This window comes from Aethalodelphis obliquidens, unplaced genomic scaffold, assembly GCF_003676395.1.
Source record: "Aethalodelphis obliquidens isolate GAN/ISIS:26980383/991018 unplaced genomic scaffold, ASM367639v1 scaffold1, whole genome shotgun sequence".
Taxonomy (NCBI): domain Eukaryota; kingdom Metazoa; phylum Chordata; class Mammalia; order Artiodactyla; family Delphinidae; genus Aethalodelphis; species Aethalodelphis obliquidens.
In genome coordinates this window covers 302,631-324,032 of record NW_020837945.1, presented here as the reverse complement: position 1 = coordinate 324,032, position 21,402 = coordinate 302,631, and the positions used below count along the sequence as shown (strand labels likewise).

General features: G+C 53.4%; 2 protein-coding genes across 9 annotated transcripts in view; one reads left to right on the top strand and one right to left on the bottom strand.

Annotated features, from left to right (window-relative positions):
- CUNH21orf58 (chromosome unknown C21orf58 homolog) overlaps positions 1–4,645 on the bottom strand; it is a gene marked incomplete at its 3' end in the record, with an annotated part of 14,545 nt that extends 9,900 nt beyond the window's left edge. Inside the window, exons 1-2 of the mRNA XM_027103033.1 lie at positions 921–4,645; positions 99–159 (exon numbers count right to left, since the gene is read on the bottom strand). Of these exons, the coding sequence (XP_026958834.1) occupies positions 99–159; positions 921–980 (121 nt within the window). The remainder of the gene's footprint in view (positions 1–98; positions 160–920) is intronic.
- A 169-nt stretch (positions 4,646–4,814) lies between these two features.
- PCNT (pericentrin) overlaps positions 4,815–21,402 on the top strand; it is a 97,526-nt gene continuing 80,938 nt past the window's right edge. For 6 of the 8 annotated variants that reach the window (XM_027127302.1, XM_027127480.1, XM_027127391.1 and 3 more), the window contains exons 1-8: positions 4,815–4,975; positions 7,605–7,811; positions 12,942–13,019; positions 14,663–14,864; positions 16,419–16,474; positions 17,389–17,563; positions 18,012–18,148; positions 20,073–20,184. In XM_027127302.1, coding sequence (XP_026983103.1) covers positions 4,919–4,975; positions 7,605–7,811; positions 12,942–13,019; positions 14,663–14,864; positions 16,419–16,474; positions 17,389–17,563; positions 18,012–18,148; positions 20,073–20,184 — 1,024 coding nt within the window. In that variant the 5' untranslated portion in view covers positions 4,815–4,918. Of the gene's footprint in view, positions 4,976–5,865; positions 6,318–7,604; positions 7,812–12,941; positions 13,020–14,662; positions 14,865–16,418; positions 16,475–17,388; positions 17,564–18,011; positions 18,149–20,072; positions 20,185–21,402 lie in introns of those variants that run through there. The other 2 variants (XM_027127606.1, XM_027127691.1) reach the window with 2 other exon arrangements.

Sequence of the window (21,402 nt, the reverse complement as noted above, 5' to 3'; positions counted from 1 at the left end):
GTGTGTGTGTGTGTGTGTGTGTGTGTGTGTGTGTGTGTGTGTGTGTGTGTGTGTGTGTGTGTTGCTCTGCGCAGCGTCAGGCAGCCCGGGGCTCTTACCGGGCGTGAGCTGGGGGTCCTCAGAATCCACTTCCACATCCTCGCGCTCTTGCTTCAGCTTCTATGAGAAGAGAGCAGAGCGAGGACTGTGCTCCAGGCGCGGGCTCAGTGTGGGGGCCAGGCCGGGCACGAGCACCCAAACAGATGAGCTGGGAGCAGGAAGCGTGTGAGGGGGCTGCGGGGCAGGGAGCCAGGTGGGACCCTGAGGCCACACTCGCCATACAGTGCACACACACTCCCCCTTGAAACCCACAGGCCCTTGCAGGAGGCTACCTGAAGAGCCTGACCAGGCCGGCTCTGTGTCCTGACCACCGGACTGCCCCACTGAGCCCTGGGCTGAGCAGCTACTGTCGGGGCCAGTTCTGGGGTGAGCCCTGCTGCCGCTCTGGGCAGCTGTCGGGGGCAGAGGGACAGAGCAGGCAGGTGAGGTGGGGGGAGCCGTGAGGACCCCGCAGACCCTCGGAGGAGGAGAAGGGGGCCGGCCTGAGGGCGTCCACCGGCCGCCCATCCCAGGCCCGGCCGAGACGCCGCGCCCTGAAACTCGGAAGCTGGGAGGCCCCGAGGGGGAGAATCAGGGCGCCCTGGCGGTGCTCCAGCCCGTGGGTGCGGGCCTGCCTCCTGGCTGCAGAAACTGCCAGGAGAACCTACTTGGTTCTGTACAAACAAAGAAGAAAAGCCAAGGAACCACAGTTCTTCGCTACGAGGCTAAAAGCGCTGAAAGGGTCTTGCTTTGGAAGTGGGCTCGTTCCAGGTATAATCTTACCTTTCAAAGCTGTGCTTCTGTAACAAGCTGCTAAAAACACGAGTGCCCAGCTGCCTTACCTTCTCCAGGAGTTTCAGGGTCAGCAGGGTCAACCGATCTGCCACCGAGGAGTCCAGCATCCCGGGGCCGCAGGAGGGGACGCCACGGGCCCGCCCCTCCCCGTCTCAGTTCCCTCTGGAAGAACCGCTCAGCCGGAGAGCAGCAGCCCAGCCCTGGGGCCACTGAAAGAATCCCACGCGGGCTCGGTTTGCCTTCTGGCCTCTGCGGCCAGAGAAGAGCGTGTGTGTGTGGGGCACACGCCCTGGACACACAGTGTCGGGCATCGCCATGGTGGTTGCTAGGAGCCGCAGACATGGCGAGGCCCGGTTGCCAGGTTTCCACTGAGAGTCCTTCCCAGGCCCCGCCTGTCCCCATGCAGGGGTTACCAGTAAACACTGCTGATCCCCAGGTGTAGCCAGGCGGGGCTCCTTGGGAAGGAAAAAGTGGGCAGCAGCTGGGGCCCGAGGGGTACAGTGCAGCCCGGGCGGGGAGGACAGAGCCCAGAGGATGGGGTGGGGAGGGGCACGGCATCCACCCCCCCGCACCACGGGGGCCTGCCACCCCTGCCCTCAGTCTGTTATGGCCTCCAGGAGGCCAGCAAGCCCCTGGCCTTTCCTAGGGATCCTCCCAGCCAGACGGGAGTAAAGGCCAGAACACTGGAAGACAGGGTGCGACCACCACCTCCCTGCAGACTTCAGGAAACTCTGCGTGGCACCAGGGAGCTGGCCAACAAGGTGCCTGGGGGCTTCTGGGTGGGAGCTCAAGGTGGGCTCACCCCACAGGCACCCAGCTGGCATCTCAGAGGACACGGGGCCACCCCGAGGCACCAGCCCTCAGGGTGGATGTGATTCCAGCAGGGGGACTGCCCAGCCGGGACCCATGCCCAGAGAGGGGCAGGGGCACCTGGGAGGCGGACCATCGGTGGGTGACCCACCTGCCCAGCAGAGGGCATGTCCACAGGGCTGGCATGGGGAGGGGGTGTGATGGGAGGGGAGGGGGTGAGCCCATCAAGGGAAGACTTTTCTAAATGATGCTTCATTTCAATGCTTCCCAGGAAGGGCAGCTTTGAGTAGTGTTGTATTTTGTTTTATATTGTATCAATACCTACTGTATCGGGCATTTTGTAGGGTGTCCCTCTACTATTGGGATTTGTTTGATGATTTCTCACAATTGGACTGGCGTTATGGGTTTTTGGGAGGAAGACCACAGAGGCAAAAGGCCCTTCTCATCACGTCCCATCCAGGGTGTGTGCTGTCAACATGACCTACACTGTGGACGATGACCTTAGTTACCTCGTGGACGTGTGTCTATCAGGTTTCACCACTGCACAGCTACTATTTCTCTCTCCCTTTCCACACTGTCTTCTTCAGGAGGAAGTAGCTATGCACAGCCCATACATAAGGAGTGGGGGGTTGTGTTTCCCTCCTTGAAGGTGAGTATCTACATATCTGGACAGCTGTTTAATTGTTAAAAATAAGTTAAGAGTCAGATCCAACATTTCAGAATATCTAGAATAGCCATGGATATGATTCTGGGGTTCCTCGGAACACAGTTTGAAAACCACTGGCCAAAGCAGCGTGGGCAAACACGTGGGCCCCCCACAAAGTTTTAGAGGTACTGCAACATGTAAAGGTTGAGAGATTCAGGCATAGATCTGAGTCTCTGACTGCTCCTGGGAAATCCGATCCTGTGGTCTGCTAGTGTCGCCTGCCTACCCCTGGTCTCAGGAGGCCACCGCCTCGTGTCTGTGAGCCAAGACTGCAAGCATCACTCACCACACAGAGGGCTATGGTCTGACACAGGAGGAGGTTGAACTTCCAGGGCTCCCTGAAGATTTGTGTAAGTTGCGGTTGCTTAGACTCACACGTTCACACAGGTTGAAAGGTGAGCTTGTGTCAATAAAGTCACTACAGCACGTTCGTGGAGGAGCATAGTTACTGGCACTCAGTCTCAGAGAGCAGACAGGGGGCACACGGCCCTCACACAGACCCTACTGCACTGAAGGCACAGGAGTGAAGGAAACACGGAACCCGCAGCATGTTCGCCGGACACCCCTGCACGTTAACCCGCAGCAGCGCTGCTTGATACGCCACCTTTTCTCCAGCTGCCGCTTGCAGCGCTGTCATCCTACCCAGCTCTACCCCGGCCAGATCTGACGCGGGGGCAAGTTTGTGGGTGTTTTCACTTCCCACACAGGGAAACCGAGGCACAGCTGCTTAGGGGTTTCCTGTGTTTCTTCCTGAGTTTGCGACCCCCCCGCCATTTAGGTAACCATCACCAGTTGGTGAGAGCATCCCCCCACCCCACCCTCTGCGAGGGAACGCTCACCCAGGCACATTTACGCTACAGTAACAAGAGATGCCAACAACACGCTTCGGATCAGTGTCAGTTAGTCAGAGCTTATCAGCTTCCAATGAGCCTGATAACTGTAGCAGCATTTGACTGTTAATCAAAACCGTGGGCTAGGAATAAAAACCTCACTTTACTTCCTCATCTGGACAAACAGGCTTAAGTGGAGTCTGAAGCTAAGGAACAAACAATGATTTCATGAGACTCCAATTCCCACACGGACCATGAATTCATAACCCACATCACATTCTCTTTCTTTTTAAAAAAATTTTTAACAGACTATCTTTTTGAGCAGTTTTAGCTTCACAGAAATTTGAACCGGAAGTACAGCACATTCCTTTTGAATAACCATTTACAATATATTTGGATTGATTTACCCAAACGTTTCAAGGCCTTAAAACTTTTCCATGTGAGAAGAGACTTTTTTGCCTTTCACTGAAACAGCTCTCTCCCTCTGGTGATCTAGAACTGCGCACAATTACTGTATCATTTAAAATTGCATCCTTACAGGCCTCTTGGCAAGTGGCCCTATGGAGCCCCTTCCACGCTGGGGTTCCAGGGGTTGTCCTAACAGGAATACACTTGTATTCCAGGTGTGGGTTTGCCTTTCCTGCCCGCAGGGCCTCAGCCTGACCCTCTCTCAGAGTTTCTCACTGCATGGGGTCCCTGCTAACACTCTTTGACGCAGGGCACTGCTTTATGGCAGCGGTGCCAGAGTGGACCCTTGACTGTGCAAGCTGGGGGCAGACGCTTTAAACCAGAGCCCTCGATATGGCACTGTATCCCCAGTGGGAAGAATCCATGGGTCCAGGAGTGGCAGCACCGCCGGTGGCTTCCTGTCCCTGTAGCTCTGGGCTCCGTGGGCTGGGGATGCCGGCCCCGATTCCCACTGACTAACTCTGGCCGCCCCCGGCATTCCGGTTCTGTGGGTCCAGGCGCCAGCGGGACCCAAAGGAGGGACTCCTAGGAACGGAATCAAGTGATTTTGCTGGCTGTCTGCGATCGTGACACGAACAGGGCCACCATCCCGGTCGCCGAAAGGACCCCTGGAGACGAAAGTTTGGGTCCTGCCACCCCCGGGCACAGCCACAACCCGGAGCGATTTTAGGGGCAGCCCTGAGCTGGCGCACGCATGCAGTGGGGCCCGGCCTCCTGGGCTGTCCCCGGGGGCTCGCGAAGCTTGACTCAACTGGCCACCGGCGCAGACTCCCCCCAGGGCGGCCTCAACCTCGCGGGAACGCGAACCGGCCTCCGCGCCAGTCCCAGCCGGGCCCGACGACCCACGTGCGCGGGGTCCTTCAAACCGACCAACCACAGAGAGCACCGAGGCTGCCGCGCCCCGCTCAATGGTCCTGCCCGAAGAGGCGGGAGCGTCTATGCGCCAATCGCAGGAACGGACGCAGGGGCGGAGCTCCGCCGGGCCGCGCCTCCTTGAGGGCACCTCCCTGAACGCGCGTGCGCGAGGGCAGGACCGCGGCCCCTGATTGGCCGCGGGCCGGGGGTGCACGCCCCGGGGCGGGGCCGAACGCGGGGCGGGCCCACGTCTGCGTGACAGTTGTCGCGGGGGGAGGGTGAGCCCAGGCAATGGGGAGGGAGTGTAAATAGAGCGAAGGCGGCAGCGCATCGGCCCCTTCACCTCCCGGCGACCTGCGAAGAGCCCTGGAGTAAGATGGAAGAAGATGAGCAAGAGCAGCGGCGCAGAAAAGTGGAGGCCGGGAGAGCGAAGGTAAACGGCAGCGCCTCCTCCCCTCGCTGTCCCGGCGTGGGCTCCACAGGGCGGGCTCCGGTGCTTGCCACCGCCCCCTGCCAGGAGCGGACGCGGCCAGGAGGGGACCGCTACCGCCGCACTCTTGCCCTTTCCGCCGACTGGGCTGGAAGCCGCCCCTTGGCCGCCGCCATCTTGAATCCGCCGCCCTCTGCTTGGGCCCGCCCCCGCCGTAACCACAGCCAATCAGCGGCCGGGGGCGCGCGGCGCTTCGCAGAGAGGTCGGGCGCGGGGTACGCCGGGACTGGCGGGGCTGCGCTTGCGCCGGGCAGGGGCGGGGCCGTGGGAGGTGGGCGTCCCGGCCCCTCCCCTCCCACCGGGACCCCCACCCCCCTACCCCAGCCCCGACCACCCGCGGGGAACTGCCAGAGGAGCCGGCGAGGCGGCTTCATTGAGAGACAGTGGTGTCCTCCGGACGCGGCGTCCCTGACGGCCGCCCGCTCCCGGAGCCCGAGGTGCGGGGACGGGCGCTGTCACCACACCTGCGCTCTTGTGCACACCTACTGGCACCTGCGCGTCTCCCTGTCCTCGCCCGGATTCCTGGAGGGCTTGGAGGCCGGGACTCCCTGCAGTTGGGCAACACGGGCGCTCCCCCTAGGGCTCAGCTCAGCTTCCATCCGGTTAAAACGACGTGCAGAGATCGTTTTACACGGAATTCTGCAGTTCTTTTTGCTATAGAAGTTCAGAGTGGTGTTCCCGAGCACGGGACTTGTTCACCCTGTGGAATGCCTCTCACCGACCCACGCCCTGGTGTCGGGGCTCCTGAAACGCCTGTGCCGCCTCCTCGCTGCTTGGGGCCCAGGTGGACAGTCCTGGGCAGGTGAGGGCGGAGGGCCTCTGCCGGGGCCGCGCCCCGCGCCGGGCTTGGGAGCTCCAGACGCCCGGACGGAGCCTCCTGGGAGGTGTCACGTCCCTGCGCTGCGGATGCCCCCGGGAGCTCTGTGCGGTCCCGGAGTGGGCCTTTGTCATCCACGTAGGCACCGTCCGGTACTCACTGTTCTGGGCGTGTTGTGGCCATTGAACCGTTTACCGACCAGACGCGGGCCCTAGAGACAGTGGAGAAAGCCTGGACGCATGTGCTGTGCCGCCCTGGCCCACCCCACTCCGGCTGTCGTGGGGAGCCGCTGTGCAGTGCCCGCGACTATTAGGCAGAGCCCTATGAGGTTGCTGTTTGAGGTCAGACGTGGTCAGACATTGGGAATTTCACATGGATCAGCCAGCAGGGGTGTTCAGTTCCGTGCTAGTTCCTTCCCTTGAGGAAACCACAGGGCCACTGCATTAAAGGGAACACTCAGAACACATGGTGAGTGGTGTGAGGTGGTGACAGGCAGAGGACAGAGTGGCCTCCTTGGGCTTCCTGTGCAGGTCAGACTTCCGACTGGGGTTTGAAGAGTGAGGCTGTAGTGTGTTTTTTCCCCTTTGCATGTGCCCGGCACGTAGGAAGGAGATTGGAAGCGAGCCAGAGTTTAATACTCACCGTTTTCCCTGAGCTCACCATGGTTTGTAAATGTGCCTAAATGTTGCTTGAAGGAGCATTAATGGTGATGAGAAGATTTCACCTTGGGAGAAGAAACAGATGCCTCTTCTTGGGTGACCACAGGCCAGAGACTGGGTCTGTGATGCAGGAAGGGATCTCACAGACGGTTAGATTTGATGGAGTTGGGCACAAAATAAACGAATCTGGGACTGGTTTTGAAGGCAGTGTCTGTTCTTGAGAGACGGTTTCTCTCACTTAAATTGCCTTTTGTGATTTTCCTATGTCCGTGAAATTGTGCACTTCTGTTATCATTTATACAAACATTTGTTAGATGCATTTGCTTTTATGACCAGAGTTGTCATTTGAAGGACCTTGTCCTCCTGTGAAAAGCTGACGTTAGCTATCCTACCTTTTGAATAAGGTGTTAGTGGGAGATGGTGTGTGAACAGTCTAAACCCTCAGATTTGTGGGACTGAACAGAGCCAGGTGTGCCTTCTGATGGGGACATTCTGCGGAGGTCCCTGGTGCTTTGGTGAGCTGCGTCATGAAAAATAGAACATCTGATTCCAAAAAGGAGGATGTTAGATTGACCTGGCTTAATTAATTTTTTGCTATTTCTGTACCTTGTCTCAGAATCTATGGCAAGGAAGTTTTGGCTAGGCTATGTATTTCCCTGATTGGGGAAAATGGGGCAAAAAGGGAGAATTTAGCTTTTCTATATAGTTTTAAACCTTAAACATGCCTGATTAAGCTGTCAGTTTTTAAAATAGATGTACTTTTTAATTTTTGAATTTTTCTGTAAACTGTCAGGGGCTGGGACAGCTGTTCTGCCCGTCAGCCTTATTGCTTTCCTTTGTCCGGAGGCATCATTAACAGTCCTTAATGTTAGATTCTTTGGGTGTCATTCTGAGCTTTAACTCCCAGTATCGTAGATGTTAATGGAGGTGGTGTTTCTGGGACGGGGCCTGGTTGATGTGAGTCTGGCCAGGTGTGGCTGTGTGGACTGAGCCAGCCCCAGAGCCTCATGTTCCCCACAAGCTTGCTGTCTTTGTGGTTCTGTTACTTTTTCCTCACTTACCTTTGTCTCTACTACCTCTCTACGTTTTTGCGCAGCTTGCTCACTTCCGACAGAGAAAAACAAAAGGTGACTGTGCGCATTCGAAGAAAACGCCGGCGAAGAGGAAGGGCGCGGCTGTCGATGCGCCTGACCAGGAGGAGAGTCCGGTAGCTGCGGCCGAGGCTGCCGGACTCCTGGGAGGCTGGGCCGTTGGCAAGAACGCGTCGTGCAGCGACACCCCTGATGGCGCAGGAGCCCCTCAGGTAGATTTGCTCGGCTCTGTGTTCTCACGTTTTGCTTATCTCCTGGTTATTGCTAGCGTAATTTACTAAAAGTGGTCTTAGGTCTGTTTTTGCCTATCAAAAGTGGGGAAAGGGGGTTTTATTTTATCTTGCAAGAGTGGCGTATATTTTTGTGGTTTCACTTCTAATTAAAGATTTTTCTGCACCCCATGATTTTGAGAAATTTGGGGCGAACTGTTTGAAGGCAGGGGTCAGTATTGGTGCTCTGTGTGGTAGCGGGAGTTTGACAAGTGTGGGTTCCTCGGGTGTGGCTGTGCATCAGCCCCCCTGACAGGTATCTTTGGACACTTAAGCCATAATATCCCTTCACCTGCTGTCAAATCCACCTGCTTGTTGGTCTTTGTCCTTTCCCTCCTTTCTGAATGTGGGGTGAGGAGGGCAGGGCTGAAGGTGTCACAGAAATGGTGTCTTGTCTGTTGCTTGAGGCCCTGTGAGCTGCAGGGGCGGGTGTGGACCTGGGTGTTGAGGGTGCATGGCCTCCCTGGGCCTCCTGGTTGCCTGCATGCGGGTCTCCTTGGGGCCTCCTCTCGTGTGTGCGCTTGAACTGGGGGTACCCCTAACTTGTGTGCATCAGGGCCGGGGCAGCTGTTTGCTAGAATGAGCTGAAAACTGGTGGTTGAGGGCAGAATTTGACTCCAAGTCATGCTGTGTCTGGACGGCCTTATTGCAAAAAAAGGAATGATTGCTAGCATATAAAGTTTATGATATTCTGCCTACAAATGTATTATAGAATGTTCCTTCTTTGGAAAAATTGGAAGACCTCGCCGTGGCGCTCCGACTTTGCCCGGGGAGCAGCTGCCCAGAACTCTGGTGCCTGAGTCTTTGGACCAGCCTGTGCCCAGCTCACTCTGCTTCCACTCCCTGTGGTCTGAGGGACCTGAGGCTGGATGTTAGTTTCGGTTCATGTTCGTGCTTTTGTTGCTTCTCTGGGGTTGAGCTGCGGGTCACAGCTGAGTCCACGGAAGCCACGTTGAGAGCGCTGAGCCCTGACTCTCAGTGGCTTTGCTCTGTATGCTTCCTGCTTAGGCTCTTTGAGGAGAAAGCCTCGCAATGTAAATCATCATTTATTAATTTCATATTTTTATTTTCAAATCAGACAAGTCTTTTTTATTTTAAGTTAAAGGTTTTGTGGTTTTTAGCTTTTCATTTTAAAATGTCAGACCCACAAAAAAATTGCAAAAAATAACACAGAGTTCCTGGAGATCCCTCACCTAGCTTCCTGAAATATTGACACCTATGTAATCATAGTATAAATCACATCAGTTTTAGTTAACATTGAAACAATACCGTGAGCTGATAGATAGAGCTTATTCTAATTTTTCCGATTTTTCTGGTCCAGGATCCTGTATTGCATTTCAGTGCCTTGTCACCTTAGTCTCCTCCAGTCTGGTCAGTTTCTCAGTCTTCCTTTGTGTTTTATAAGTTTGACACTTGTGGCGTACTAGCTAGTTATGTTGTAGGATCCCTGTCAGTTTGGGTTTGTTTGATGTTTCCTTCCGATTGAAGTCAGGTTGTGCATTTTGGCAGGAACACGGTGGAAGTGATGATGATGTCTGCTGAGTGCATCCTGAGAAGAAGCACAGGTGGTGTGGTGGTAGCTATGTCTCACTACTGGGGGGCCTGCCAGATTTCTGCTGACAGAAGTTTTTGTTTTCCCCTTTGTAGTTAATAAGTATATTATGAGGAGGTACTTAGAGACCCTGTAAATACTCCATTTCTCATGATACTTTCCATTAGTTTTAGCTTCTATTGAAGATTCTTGCCTGCAGTAATTACTGTGATGGTGTTGGCCAAATGATGACTTTGTTTCCATCATTCCATCTACATATATTAATTGGTGTTTTACTCTAAGGAGGAACTGTTGCTTCTCCGCAATTTATTTATTCAATTATTTATATCAGTATGGACTCCTAGATACTTATTTTATTATGGGTTTTAATCCATCATATCCATGTTTATTTTGTTGCTGAAATACATACATTTGGCCACTGGGAGTGCCTTTGAATTGGCATGTGACCTTTTAACATGCCCTCATCATTTTCTGGCGCCTTAATTCCTGGCACCAAGATTTTCTAGGCTTATTTTGCCCTTTGCTGCTGCAGCCCCAAACCAGCCATTTCTTCAAGGAGCCCTGGTTCATTTCGGTGGAGAATGGCTTTAGAATCCAGGATCTGGGCGCTAGGTGTGCTTATTGCTTGAGGGGTATGGCTGCTTCTAGGCTGTTTCAATAGACAGAGCCAGAAAGTATAAATGTGTGTATATACACGCACATCTATATCTATCTGTCTATTTGCATGTATAATCAAAACCATGCGTTCACGCTAATATCTTCAATTCCAATCCAACAGCACAGAATTTATTCTAGCTTTTCCCCTCTCCTTATTTTTAGCTCCTTTTTCCCATAGTGAGAAATTGGGGAAAAGGCTTATCTACAGTATCTTTACTTATTTGCTCAATCTTAAAATACGCACAAATTAATTTCAGAATTGCTACTTCTCATGCCAGTAAACACAGGTTTACTAACTATAGAATATTTGTTTACGCAGCCATCCCTCGCTTCTCGAAAGCTCGCTCTACACCACTTCACTCTTACAAAAGATCTACATTAGTCCCTGTTTTTGCTAACAGAAAGAAATTCAAAGAGGATTTTCAGTTTTATGAAGAAATCTAATTGCTTCTTTACCTTTATGCCATCTTGGTTTATGAAAGCTTTCATAGGAATGCTCTGTTTTTGGTAGTGGGGGAAACCTGTAGTTGTTTTTGTCTTTATTTTTCCAAAGTTTATTGTTTAGCATTCCCAGGTTATTTGTTAGATGTATGTACTTTGAATATTTTTCCTAGTCTTGCTTACCTTGCTTAAGTTGTTTTCTTAATGGTGTCTTGTGATAAGCCAATATTCTTAACTTTGATGTTGAATTTATCATTTTTTCCTATGGTTAGTGATTTCTGTGTCCTGTCCAAAAGGTCTCCCCTAGTCCTGAGGTTGTGAAGATAATCCCCAGTGTCTTCTTGAGGCTTGATGGCCTGGTTTCTATGTTTAAGTCTGTGATCCATCTCAAGTTACTTTTTGTGTATGGAGCACCGTGACTTTTAGAAGAATGGTTTAGTTTTGCTGGTTTTGAGTGTTTTATAAATAAAATAATCCGGTATGCATGTCCTGAGTCTGGGTCTTCTTATCCAGCATCCTTTAGGAGTTAAAAGCTATAGTTCTTTCATTTTCGTTGTTGTATAGTATTTTGCTGTATGGATGTACCTTGGTTTTTCTGTTCCGCTGTTGATTGGCATTTGCTATGAACATTCTCATACAAGTCTCTTGGTGTCTGTGTGAACACGTTTCTATGGGGCCGTAATTAGGTATTTAATGTCTGAGTCAGTATTTAGGTATACGTTCAACTTGTGTATGTTGAGCTGTGTTTTAAAACAGTTGTTCAGTTTATATTTTCAGTGGTGGCATATGAGTGTTTTCCTTGTTCCATAACATCTGTGATTGGTGTTAACATTTGTTTTCTATTTTAACAGTTTTGGTGGGTGTGGAGTGGAGTGTATTTTAGCGGAGTGCAAGCTTAGTCAAACATTCCAAAAAAATCAGTGTGATTCACTTAAGAGACTAAAGGAGAAAAGTCGTATGGTCTTCTCAGTTGATTTAGAAAAAGTGTGTTCTGCGAGAGAATGACCTGTAATTTTCCTCTCTTGTCAGGTTTTTGTGTTGAGGTTATGTTGGCCTCATGTGACGAGCTGAGAGGGTCCTTTGCTCTGTGGATGAGCTGGTGTAAGATGGTGGAGCTGTTGGGGACTGAAGCTTTCTTTGTGGAAAGACCTTTAATTGCAGAGTCAACTTACTGAACAGTTACCAGACTATTCAGTTGTGCTTTTTCTCAGAATGTGTCCTTCTAATCTTCCAGTTTGGGGTATGAAGTTATTCGTTGACGACCCTTTTCAGTTTTGTTTGTCCTTAGATATGTTTTTCGTCTGTTTGTTTGTTTTGGCCACACCCTGCGGCATGCGGAGTCTAGTTCCCCGGCCAGGGATGGAATCGCACCGCTGCAGTGGAAGCGCGGAGTCCTAACCACTGGACCATCAGGGAAGTCCCTGAATTGTCAGTTGAAAGCAGGCTACTGAGATGGCCTCTCCAGTCACTTAGAAAACTGGAGGGTGGATGAGTTCACTGTTCCTCGTCCTTCTAGGTGGTTCCCTCATTCTTCTGTTTCCTCATTATTTAAGGTGGTGTTGGCATGGTTGGGAATAATTGAGTGTGACAGAACAATCCTTAGGATGATGAAATAGCATCATGATATGGGAGAAGCAAGGTTGCTCAGATCCGTTTTGTGTCTTAGATAAATGCAGGGGTCTGGTAGTAATTGCAAGGTAAAATGTTTTACTCTAGAAAAAAAAAAGTAAATTTTCTCATTGTTCTTTGGAAGACCTGTAAGAAGGAATAAAATTATGCCAGTCCTCTCAAGCAGTTATAACTGACCAGTAAAGAAACTTGATAAGTGCAGTTAGGTCCAGCAGACGCTAACGCTCACCCTGACAGCGGCAGAGTGATGTGTTCGGGGCTGGAGGTGCAGGTGGATGTGGGGGTGGAAGCCGCCCGGGAGTCGCCAAGTTGTGCGCACCGAGCCTTCCTGCAGATAAAAGCCCCAATTCTTGTAAACTTAAGGGTCAAAACTATTGGGAGAAAATTCATTGGAAAGCTTTAAACTCAATTTTGAGGTGATTTACAAAAAGAAACAAAAATACTATTCTGCAAATTATTAAGGAAAAGATTTATCTAAAGGAAAATCTTTAAGATGAAATATTTGAATTTATATAAAATTAAGAGCTTAGAAAATATGTGTTGAGCAACTAAAGTTTAGTGATTTGTGTTAAGTACGCGGTGAAATAAAGAAGCAGAATTCGTTAAAAATCGGGCAGCGACATCATTAGGGAAGCAAGTTACATAAAAAATGTTTAGAGCGTGAGATTTGTGTAGAAGGAGAGTAGTGCAGATGGAACTGGTGGGCCTGGAGGCGGGCAGGGCCGGGGGTGGGGGGCGGCAGCGGCGGGCTACCCCTGGAGCCGCTGTGGATGCTCCTGGCCCTTCCCCTCCAGCTGCAGGAGCCCGGTGGAGCGGGGACGCCGCAGAAGCTGGAAGACGATGGTCCGGAGCAGCCTAGGGTGATGACGAAGGTATGCCTCTCCTGAGTTCTCGTTTAAGGTGTGTCCCGGTTGGGGACGCCTCCCTTACGTGCGTGGGGGCCGGAGCCAACTGAGGAAGCTGGAGGCGGTCTTCCTGTGACCTTTGATCTTGGTGGTGGGCGTGGAAGGGAGAGTCGCCCTTCCTTCACTGAGGGTCCTGTGGGGTCAGCGTGCCTCCTGGACCTGGCCCTCGATGCCCATGCCCATGTGGGCAGCCCTGCACGCGAGACACACTGGGGGACGGGCTTGCCGGCTGGGCTCTGGTCTTACCATCCCAGTTCGTACCACAGTGCTTGGTGTGACTTCCATGAGTGTTGAATTGATTACTTTTCTTTAATCCATTCATTTTTTTCGCGGTATGCGGGCCTCTCACTGCTGTGGCCTCTCCCGTTGCGGACCACAGGCTCCAGACGCGCAGGCTCAGTGGCCATGGCTCACGGGCCCAGCCGCTGCGCGGCATGTGGGATCTTCCCGGACCGGGGCACGAACTCGTGTCCCCTGCATCGGCAGGTGGACTCTCAACCACTGTGCCACCAGGGAAGCCCGCAAGTTTGGTTTTTCGTCTGCATTATTGCAGGAGAAATGTAGCTCAGAGGAGGGCCTGGCAGAGCCTGGAGAAATGGTCTCCAGTGGGGTCCGTAAAACCCAGCCTTAAATACACATTTCATACTTGTTTTAACTGCGACTTGTAGCATCTTTGTGGAAAAGTACACAAAACTTAGATATAGCCCAACAGATGAGTACACCGTGAACAGCACGTGGTCTCTACAATTCAGGGGCAGGGCGGTGCTGGACCCTGCTCCCTGCTGCCCACCCTGAAGCGAGCACCCTCCTGGCTTCTGTGCCGATTCTGACGTAGAGCTTTGTGTGAATGGATCAGACGTGGTTCTGGTCTTCTCTCTCCTTTACCTTCAGCATCTTTGCATCCTTCTATTTGAGATGTGTGCCTGGTGAGCAGCATAGGGTTGATTTTTAACTGAGTCTCACAGTTACTGGGCAGTGATTCCCTTATATCAAATGTAATCGCTGATGCGCTTGTACTTACATCAGACGTTTGATTGGGCTTTCTATTTGTCCTGCCTGTTTTGTTTCTTTCTTTTCTCCTTTTTGCCTTCTTTGGATTATTTTTTATCAGGGGATTAAAAAAAAATTCTGCCTTTGTTCATTTTGAAGTAATAATATACAGTTTCTATTCTTTTAATGGTGAGGTTATTAAATACAACATATATACTTATCTAATCTAAATTTAATCAACAGCTTCACCTTCCTCTTGCATAGTAGTTACTGAAACTCCATTTATACTTCCCTCAACCTCCGTTTTGGTCACAGTCTTTTTCTTAAGTGTAAAGCGCTCATAAATTTTACCATCTTAACCATTTTAGGTGCACAGTTCATTGGTGTTTGTACATTCACACTGTTTTGCAACCGTCAGCACCATCCGTCTCCAGAACTCTTCTCATCTTGTCAACCTGAAACCCTGTCTGCTAAGCGACGTCCCCCAGCCCCTGGCAGCCGCCATTCTACCTTCTGTCTCTGTGACTTGGCGATCCTACATGCTTCACGGCAGTGGGGCAGTGCAATCGTGTAGTTGTCTCTTGGGCCTGGCTTATCTCACTGCACTTGGTGTCCTCCAGGAGCTGGAGCTGGAAGTGCTGCGCCTGAGCCTGAGCGACATGCACACGGCGCGGCTGGAGCTGACGCAGGCGCACCTGCAGCGCGAGAAGGAGGCGGCGCTGGCCGAGCTGCGTGCCGAGCTCACCGGGCGGCACGCGCAGGAGCGGGCCCTGCTGCAGAGCCGCGCGTGCAGGGAGCTGGAGCTGGTCCGGGAGGAGGCAGGTACGCTCGGCGCCCGGCCCGCGGGTGTCGTCGGAGGCGCCTGTCTTCTGAGCTGTGCTTGGGCCTCTGTGTGCGACCAGGCCTCGTGGAGCCCGCCCCCGCCCCCGTCCCCCCCTGCGCCCTGTGCCAGGTGGCGGCTCAGGTGCCTCTCAATCTGGCGATGTGCTGGCCTCAAGGTGAACTTATATGATTTCATTTTAATGTTTCTTGGTATATCTTTTGTTAGTACTTTTTTTTTTTTCTTTGTGGTACGCGGGCCTCTCAGTGTTGTGGCCTCTCCCGCTGCGGAGCACAGGCTCTGGACGCGCAGGCTCAGTGGCCATGGCTCACGGGCCCAGCCGCTCCGCGGCGTGTGGGATCCTCCTAGACCGGGGCACGAACCCATGTCCCCTGCATGGGCAGGTGGACTCTCAACCACTGCGCCACCAGGGAAGCCCTGTTAGTACTTTTTGTAAAAATCATACGTAGTAGTTTTATTGAGCTGTAATTCATGTACCACACGATTCACCCACTTAAAGTGTTTAAAGGCAGCACTTTGGTGGCTTTTCGTGTTTTCATGCTTAGAACGTTCTTCCCCCGGAGGAAACCCTGGCCCATTTCCCTGTGATCTGCCCCGGTTGCAGAGTCTGCCTCTCCTGGGGGCCCACCCACCTGGAGGAGCAGCCTTGTCGGTCCTTTGATGCCTTGCCTGTTTCTTCACCTAGATTCAGGCAAACACAAGGAGATAGTTCCACATCCTCCCCTGCTTTTGTTAAATTTTAAAAATACGAAATATGCCTTCCTTTGTTAGGCCTGTTTGATGCTGTTTCCTCCATGTGCACCCCTGGGAACGGTCCCCCGAGAGGCCCACCCTGCCGTCGGGTCCCTGAAGCTCTGCTGCAGGTGGGGCCCCTGTGGACCCGGCGGGACCTGCCCTCGGAGGCTGGCTTCTGGGCCTTTGCGTGATTTCTGGAGTTGTCCAGGCCGCCTTCCCCGCACCCAGGGCTTGCTTGCTGTCGCCTGGTGCTATTCCTCCCCAGCCCCACGCTTGGCCGCGCCCACTGGTCCAGCCTCCTCTGCCTAGCACCTCCTTTCTTGTGCTTCTTCTCTCAGGCGGGGAGCTGTTGGGACCTAGAACGTCTTTACCTCTCTCCATTTACTTGTGGTCCAGCACCCAGCCTGGAAGCTGGCTCAGTGGGATCCTGGACTATGGGGCTCTGGGTGCACAGTGGCCTAGTGTGGAGTGGACGGGCCGAGGTCCCCGTAAGCAGAAGGATGATGCAGGCTCAGCGCTCAGTGATCTGTGCAGCCCCAGAGTTGGCCTCGCCCGGTCCTCCTGGACTGTCGCTCTGGCTGGACGTCACCTGTCCTTTGTCAGGCATGAGTGTGATTTGCTAATTAACCCAGACATCATCACCTGCTTGTTTCTCACAGATGTGTTCTGTCCTGTTAATGTCGGCAAGTGTTCGGTGGAGCGGCCAGAGGTGCCGGGAGCCTTCTCGTTTCCTGGGGGATCAGATTGTGGAAAAGTCTGAGCTGCGGTGATCTGAGCGACTTTTTATGTTTCTCTTGCAGCTGACCTGAAGGAGAAGCTACAATCAGAAATGGAGAAAAATGCCCAGATGATAGAGGTACACAGGATAAGAAAATTCATTCCGTGTACGCGGTATTTCCCTCATCCCCACCCGGGACCCCTCCCCTTGATTCTAACAAAATGCAGTCAGAGCTGGAGTCGCGGGGGTGAAGCATGGTGCACTGCTTTCTCTGCACAATGTGAATTCATCACAGCAGCTGGTTGTGGGCTTTTGTGTTGCCTGGTGTGATGCGAGTCTCTTTCCTCCCATCTGGTTCTGAGCAGCCCTGTGGCGCGGCCCTGGCTGTGCTTGGGACACAGACCTTGGTCCTCACGGACGGGAGATGTGGACGCCACAGAGGTGGTGATCAAGTGACGTGTACGGGCCTCGGGGAACCACGGGGGGTGGGGGGTGGGACGAGCGTGACTCTTGCCACCCATCCCTTTCTCAAGGCTACGCTTGTAGAAGGGCCGTTGGCGCTGGTGATGGCCGAGGAAGTGTGTAGTGTTAGGGGATGTGTGACGTCAGACCGAGGGGAGCCGTGTGCCCTGGCCACTCTGGACAGGCGGTGGGTGGAGGATGGCCTTGTGCCCCAGCCCCTGCCCTCTGAGCTGGACAGAGGGGACTCGTTTCTTAGGGCGCCTGGGACAGCGCCTGACCCCGTCAGAGCTCGACGGTGTCGCTGTAGTGCCCGGGTCTTGCGTGGGGGAACGGATGCCTGTCTTGCCGGCCGAATTCCTGTGCTTTTGCTGAGCGACCAGTTCTGTTTCTGGCAGGTGGTCCTGGTTCTCGTGTCCTGGGCTGTTTGCCTGCAGGTGCTGCTGTTCCTGTGTGACTGGACGTCCCGAGCTGTGTCCTGTACTCGCAGTCTGGTCTGGGCGGGGGTGACGGTTTTCGAATGCGCAGTTGAAATTTTTTTACCGCAGTAATAAACTATTGGCCATCATCTACTTTCTCCTTATTTAAATTAGACCCTGAAGCAAGACTGGGAATCCGAGAGAGACTTGAGCTTAGAAAACCTACGCCGAGAATTATCGGAAAGGCATCGGTCAGAACTGGAGAATTTACAAAACCAGTTTAAGAAAGAATTGGCAGAACAGAAGGCTGAGTTGGAGAAGGTTTTTCAAGACAAAAATCAGGCTGAATGTGAGTCTCTCATTAAAATGAGCAAGTTTGGAAGGGGACTGAGTTTTCGTGTGTCGTCCCAGAAACAGTGCCGTGTGATTGGCTGGCAGGAGAGTCAGCCGTGGGGTCCCTCCTCGTTGGTCACAGGCATCTCAGGTTCCCTAAACCTTCTGAAACCTTCATTTCAGAGAAATCTTTTGCAGACAAACAAAATCTTTTGTTCTTCTACTAAATTGCTACTGAAAAAGTAGTTTGTGATTGTTCTCTTTCTGTTACACGGTGGGGCCCAGCGGTCAGTAGATGCTGTCTGCTGGCCTGTGGCTTCCCTTCCCTTCCTCCCCGAAGAGAGCACGGTCCTGAGAACGGGGTCTGGAAGAGCCTGGGGGGCCTGCTGTGCCTGCAGCCGCCCCTGCTGAGGAGGAGGACGCTGTGCCGTCACAAGCTGAGTGAGGCCTGTGCCCCCCTCCAGTTTCCCTTCAGACTCAGGAGGCTCAGCATGAGGCGGCCCTGAGCAAGTTACGCGCGGACCTGCAGTTGGAACACTGCCAGTACGTGGAAGACCTGGAGCTGAAATTCAGAGAAAAGGAAAAGGAAAAGCAGCTTGAGGTAGAGGCCTTGTATGAGGGGGCTGGGGGAGATCTCGGATTGGGGTCCTTTCACGCTCTGTTGTTGCCTAAAGCTTAAGCCCTAATACGTGTATGTTTGTGTTTATTTCTAAATGGAGGTATAGTTCATGTACAGTACTGTGTACGTTTTAGATGGACAACATAGTGATTCACAATTTTTAAAGATTGTACTTCATTATAAAACATTGGCTGTATTCCCTGTGCCGTACAGTGTATTCTTGTAGCTTATTTTATACACGGTAGTTTGTACCTGTTAATTTCCTACCCCTAACTCGCCTCTCTCCCCATCCGTCTCCCCAGTGGTAACCACTAGTTTGTTCTTTATGACTGTGACTTTTTCTGTTTTGTGTACACGTTCATTTGTTCTGTTGTTCAGAGTCCACATATAAGTGATATCATACGGTATTTGTCTTTCTCTGACTTACTTCACTTAGTGTGACAGTCTCCAGGCCTAGCCATGCTGCTGCAGATGGCAGCAGTCCTCTTCTGTGACTGAGTCGTGTTCCATTGCACATATGCACCGTGTCTTCTTTATCCGTTCGTCTGTCAGTGGATGCTTAGCTTGCTTCCTGTCTTGGCAGTTGTAATAGTGCTGCTATGAGCATTGGCTGCATGTATCTTTGCAAATTAGTGTTTTCATTTTTTCAGATATATACCCAGGAGTGGGGTTGCTGGGTCATATGGTAGTTGTATTTTTAGTTTTTGAGGGACCTCCATACTTTAAGCCCCCCTTTAAAGAGACCCTCAGTATTTGGTGGAGCTGGTAGGGAGCCATGTCAGCACATAGAGTCTGTGACTTTGACTTAATGATGGTGTTCAGTCCTACACCTGGAGAATTCGTGCCCTTGACGAGTGCCCCTGGGATGTCTACAGGCTCCAGCCATTAGGGGTGCAAGGGCACATGCTCTGACCTTGACTCAATAAACAAGAAGTTAGCAAGAAACATTTCTGTGGCTCACGTATTCAGAACTCTTTTCCATTGGAACTTTACATACCGAAATGTGGGTGATGTGGCCAGATCTCACTCAGGGACCTGAAGGGCCTTCATCACCAAGACCAAGAGTCAGGCAATGCCCCAAGCACTGGTTCAAGGAATTAGAAAGGAAATAACTGGAAGACGGAGTTAGCCGAGGCCCGTGTGTGGGTTTGCAGGGAGGAGAGTCGTGGAGCCCAGGAGGAGCCGCGTCTGCGGCTCTCGCACCTGCTTCTCCCCGCTCTCCTCCAGACACAGGCCAGCTTGGCTGGGCAGGACCAGGGCCAGGCGGGGCCCTGCGGGCTGTCCCTCATCCAGGGAGAGAGGCGGCCGGAGGTCACCTTCTGCCCTGTGCCCTGGGTGAGGAGAGGCCCGTTCCACACGGCAGCAGAGCAGCCGCAGGCCAGCGCCACCCACGCTCCCCCGGAAGCGCTCGGCCCTGTGCTTGTGACTTGGGGTGCCGGGTGGCCACCCTGACCCAGGCCCCGGGAGGGCAGGTGGAGCCACTCTCAGCTCCGGCGGTGCAGGGCCGGCTGGCACTCGGCACACACTTGGTGTGCAAGCTCTGTTCATCCCTGAAAGAGTTGCTTCCCGGGAAGGTTGAGCAGGGAACGTGGAGAAAACCACACAGGCCACACGAGGGTGAGGGAGCCCGTGGTCACAGATGGAGGGGGCCCATCCACCCTCCCTGACAAAGTAGGGGGACAGGTCTCTGCTGGGAACGAGGCCGAGGCCTGGGAGGCGTCCACATGAGAGGCCGCGGTGGCCGCGGGTTCCTCTGGTCCGCTCTCGGGGCCGCCTGGAGGTGGGTGCGCTTGAGCTGAGACTGCGCGTGTTCACCTGGTGCCCATCGGGTGCTGCACGGGTATCACCAGCACTGCCTCGGGCCCGGGTCTTGGTCGGGCTCCCACACCATCGCCTTCTCTTCCAGTTGGAGAACCTGCGCGCCTCGTACACGGAGCTGCAGGCCCAGTCACAGGAGGAGATCCGGCGCCTGGGGGCCCAGCTGGAGTCTGCAAGGTCCAGCAGGCAGGAGCCGAGTGGTGAGGAGCCTCGCGTTCAGAATCCAGGTTCCCAGCGGCTAGGGCTGAGCTCCCCCTGCTGAAGCCCCGAGCTAGGACCTAACGGTTTTGCAGGCCCAAGAAGGTGGCTTAGTAAACTTCTGTGAATTTTGAGGTCTGCGGCTTCACGGTGCAGAGCTGCTGGTGGCAGCCTTGGCTTCCTCGTAGGCGCGTTGGTGAGCAATGACTCTGGCAGCCGGTGTCCTCGTGTGGACACGCACCGTTCACGTGTGCGACTGGGCTCACGCTGGGGCTTGGTTGAGCGCTGTCGAAACGCAGTTCTCAGTGGGCATTTGGGTCGTGGGTGTACACTGCCTCCTGGGTCCTGTGAGCTCACCTGCGTCAGGTGTCGTCAGGCTCCTGGGGCCCTGAGCTCTGGTTTGGGAGGGTGATGCCACGTTTACTGAGGGCAGCTCACCTGGGTCTCCCCCTCACAAGACCCCAAGTCAGAGGGGTCTCTGCTCGCCGGTGGCACCTTCAGAGGGAGGAGGTCACAAGACACGGGGCAGAGAGATGTGGGTTTGTCTCTCCAGACAGGCCTGGAACTGCAGGGTCTGCCCTTGTGCGTACATGTTACTGAGGAGCAAAGAGCAGAGTTACGAGAAGGGACCCGCAGTAACACCTGACGGTCTGGGTGGGTGGATAGGCCTCCCGTCCCCGCCCCAGCCAGGCTCCGGGCAGCCGCAGGCGGAGCTGGCGGACGGACCTGTGGCTGGGCTTCAGGCTCTCACACACGGTTTCAGTTAGTGCGCCTTCCACTGCACCCTCCCCCGTGCGTTTAAGGACCCTCATGGGGAACGTTGATTTGGGACAGTGACCTGTTTCCATCCCTGTTACTTGAAAGCTAATAACTAGCTCTGGTGGACTGGCTGGCAGCACCCTCTGGGTCAGAACTGTGAGGCTGACAGTTCTCTTACGGTCTGCATTACTGTTCTGTTGCCGTTAACAAAATACCACCAACTCAGCAGCCTGAAACCACCCAGGGTCACCCACAGCTGAAGTCCAGATGTTGGGCTGGGCCTTGGCCCGGCTCCCTCGGTCGGCAGGGTCCCGTCCCTGTGCTTGTAGGACCGAGGTCCCATTTCCTTGCTGGCTGTCGGCCCAGGGGCTGCCCCCGTTCCTTGCCACGCGGCCCTCTCGTCTTCAGGGCCCCCACAACGCGTGGAGTGCTTCTCACACTTCCAATCCGCCTGACGTCTG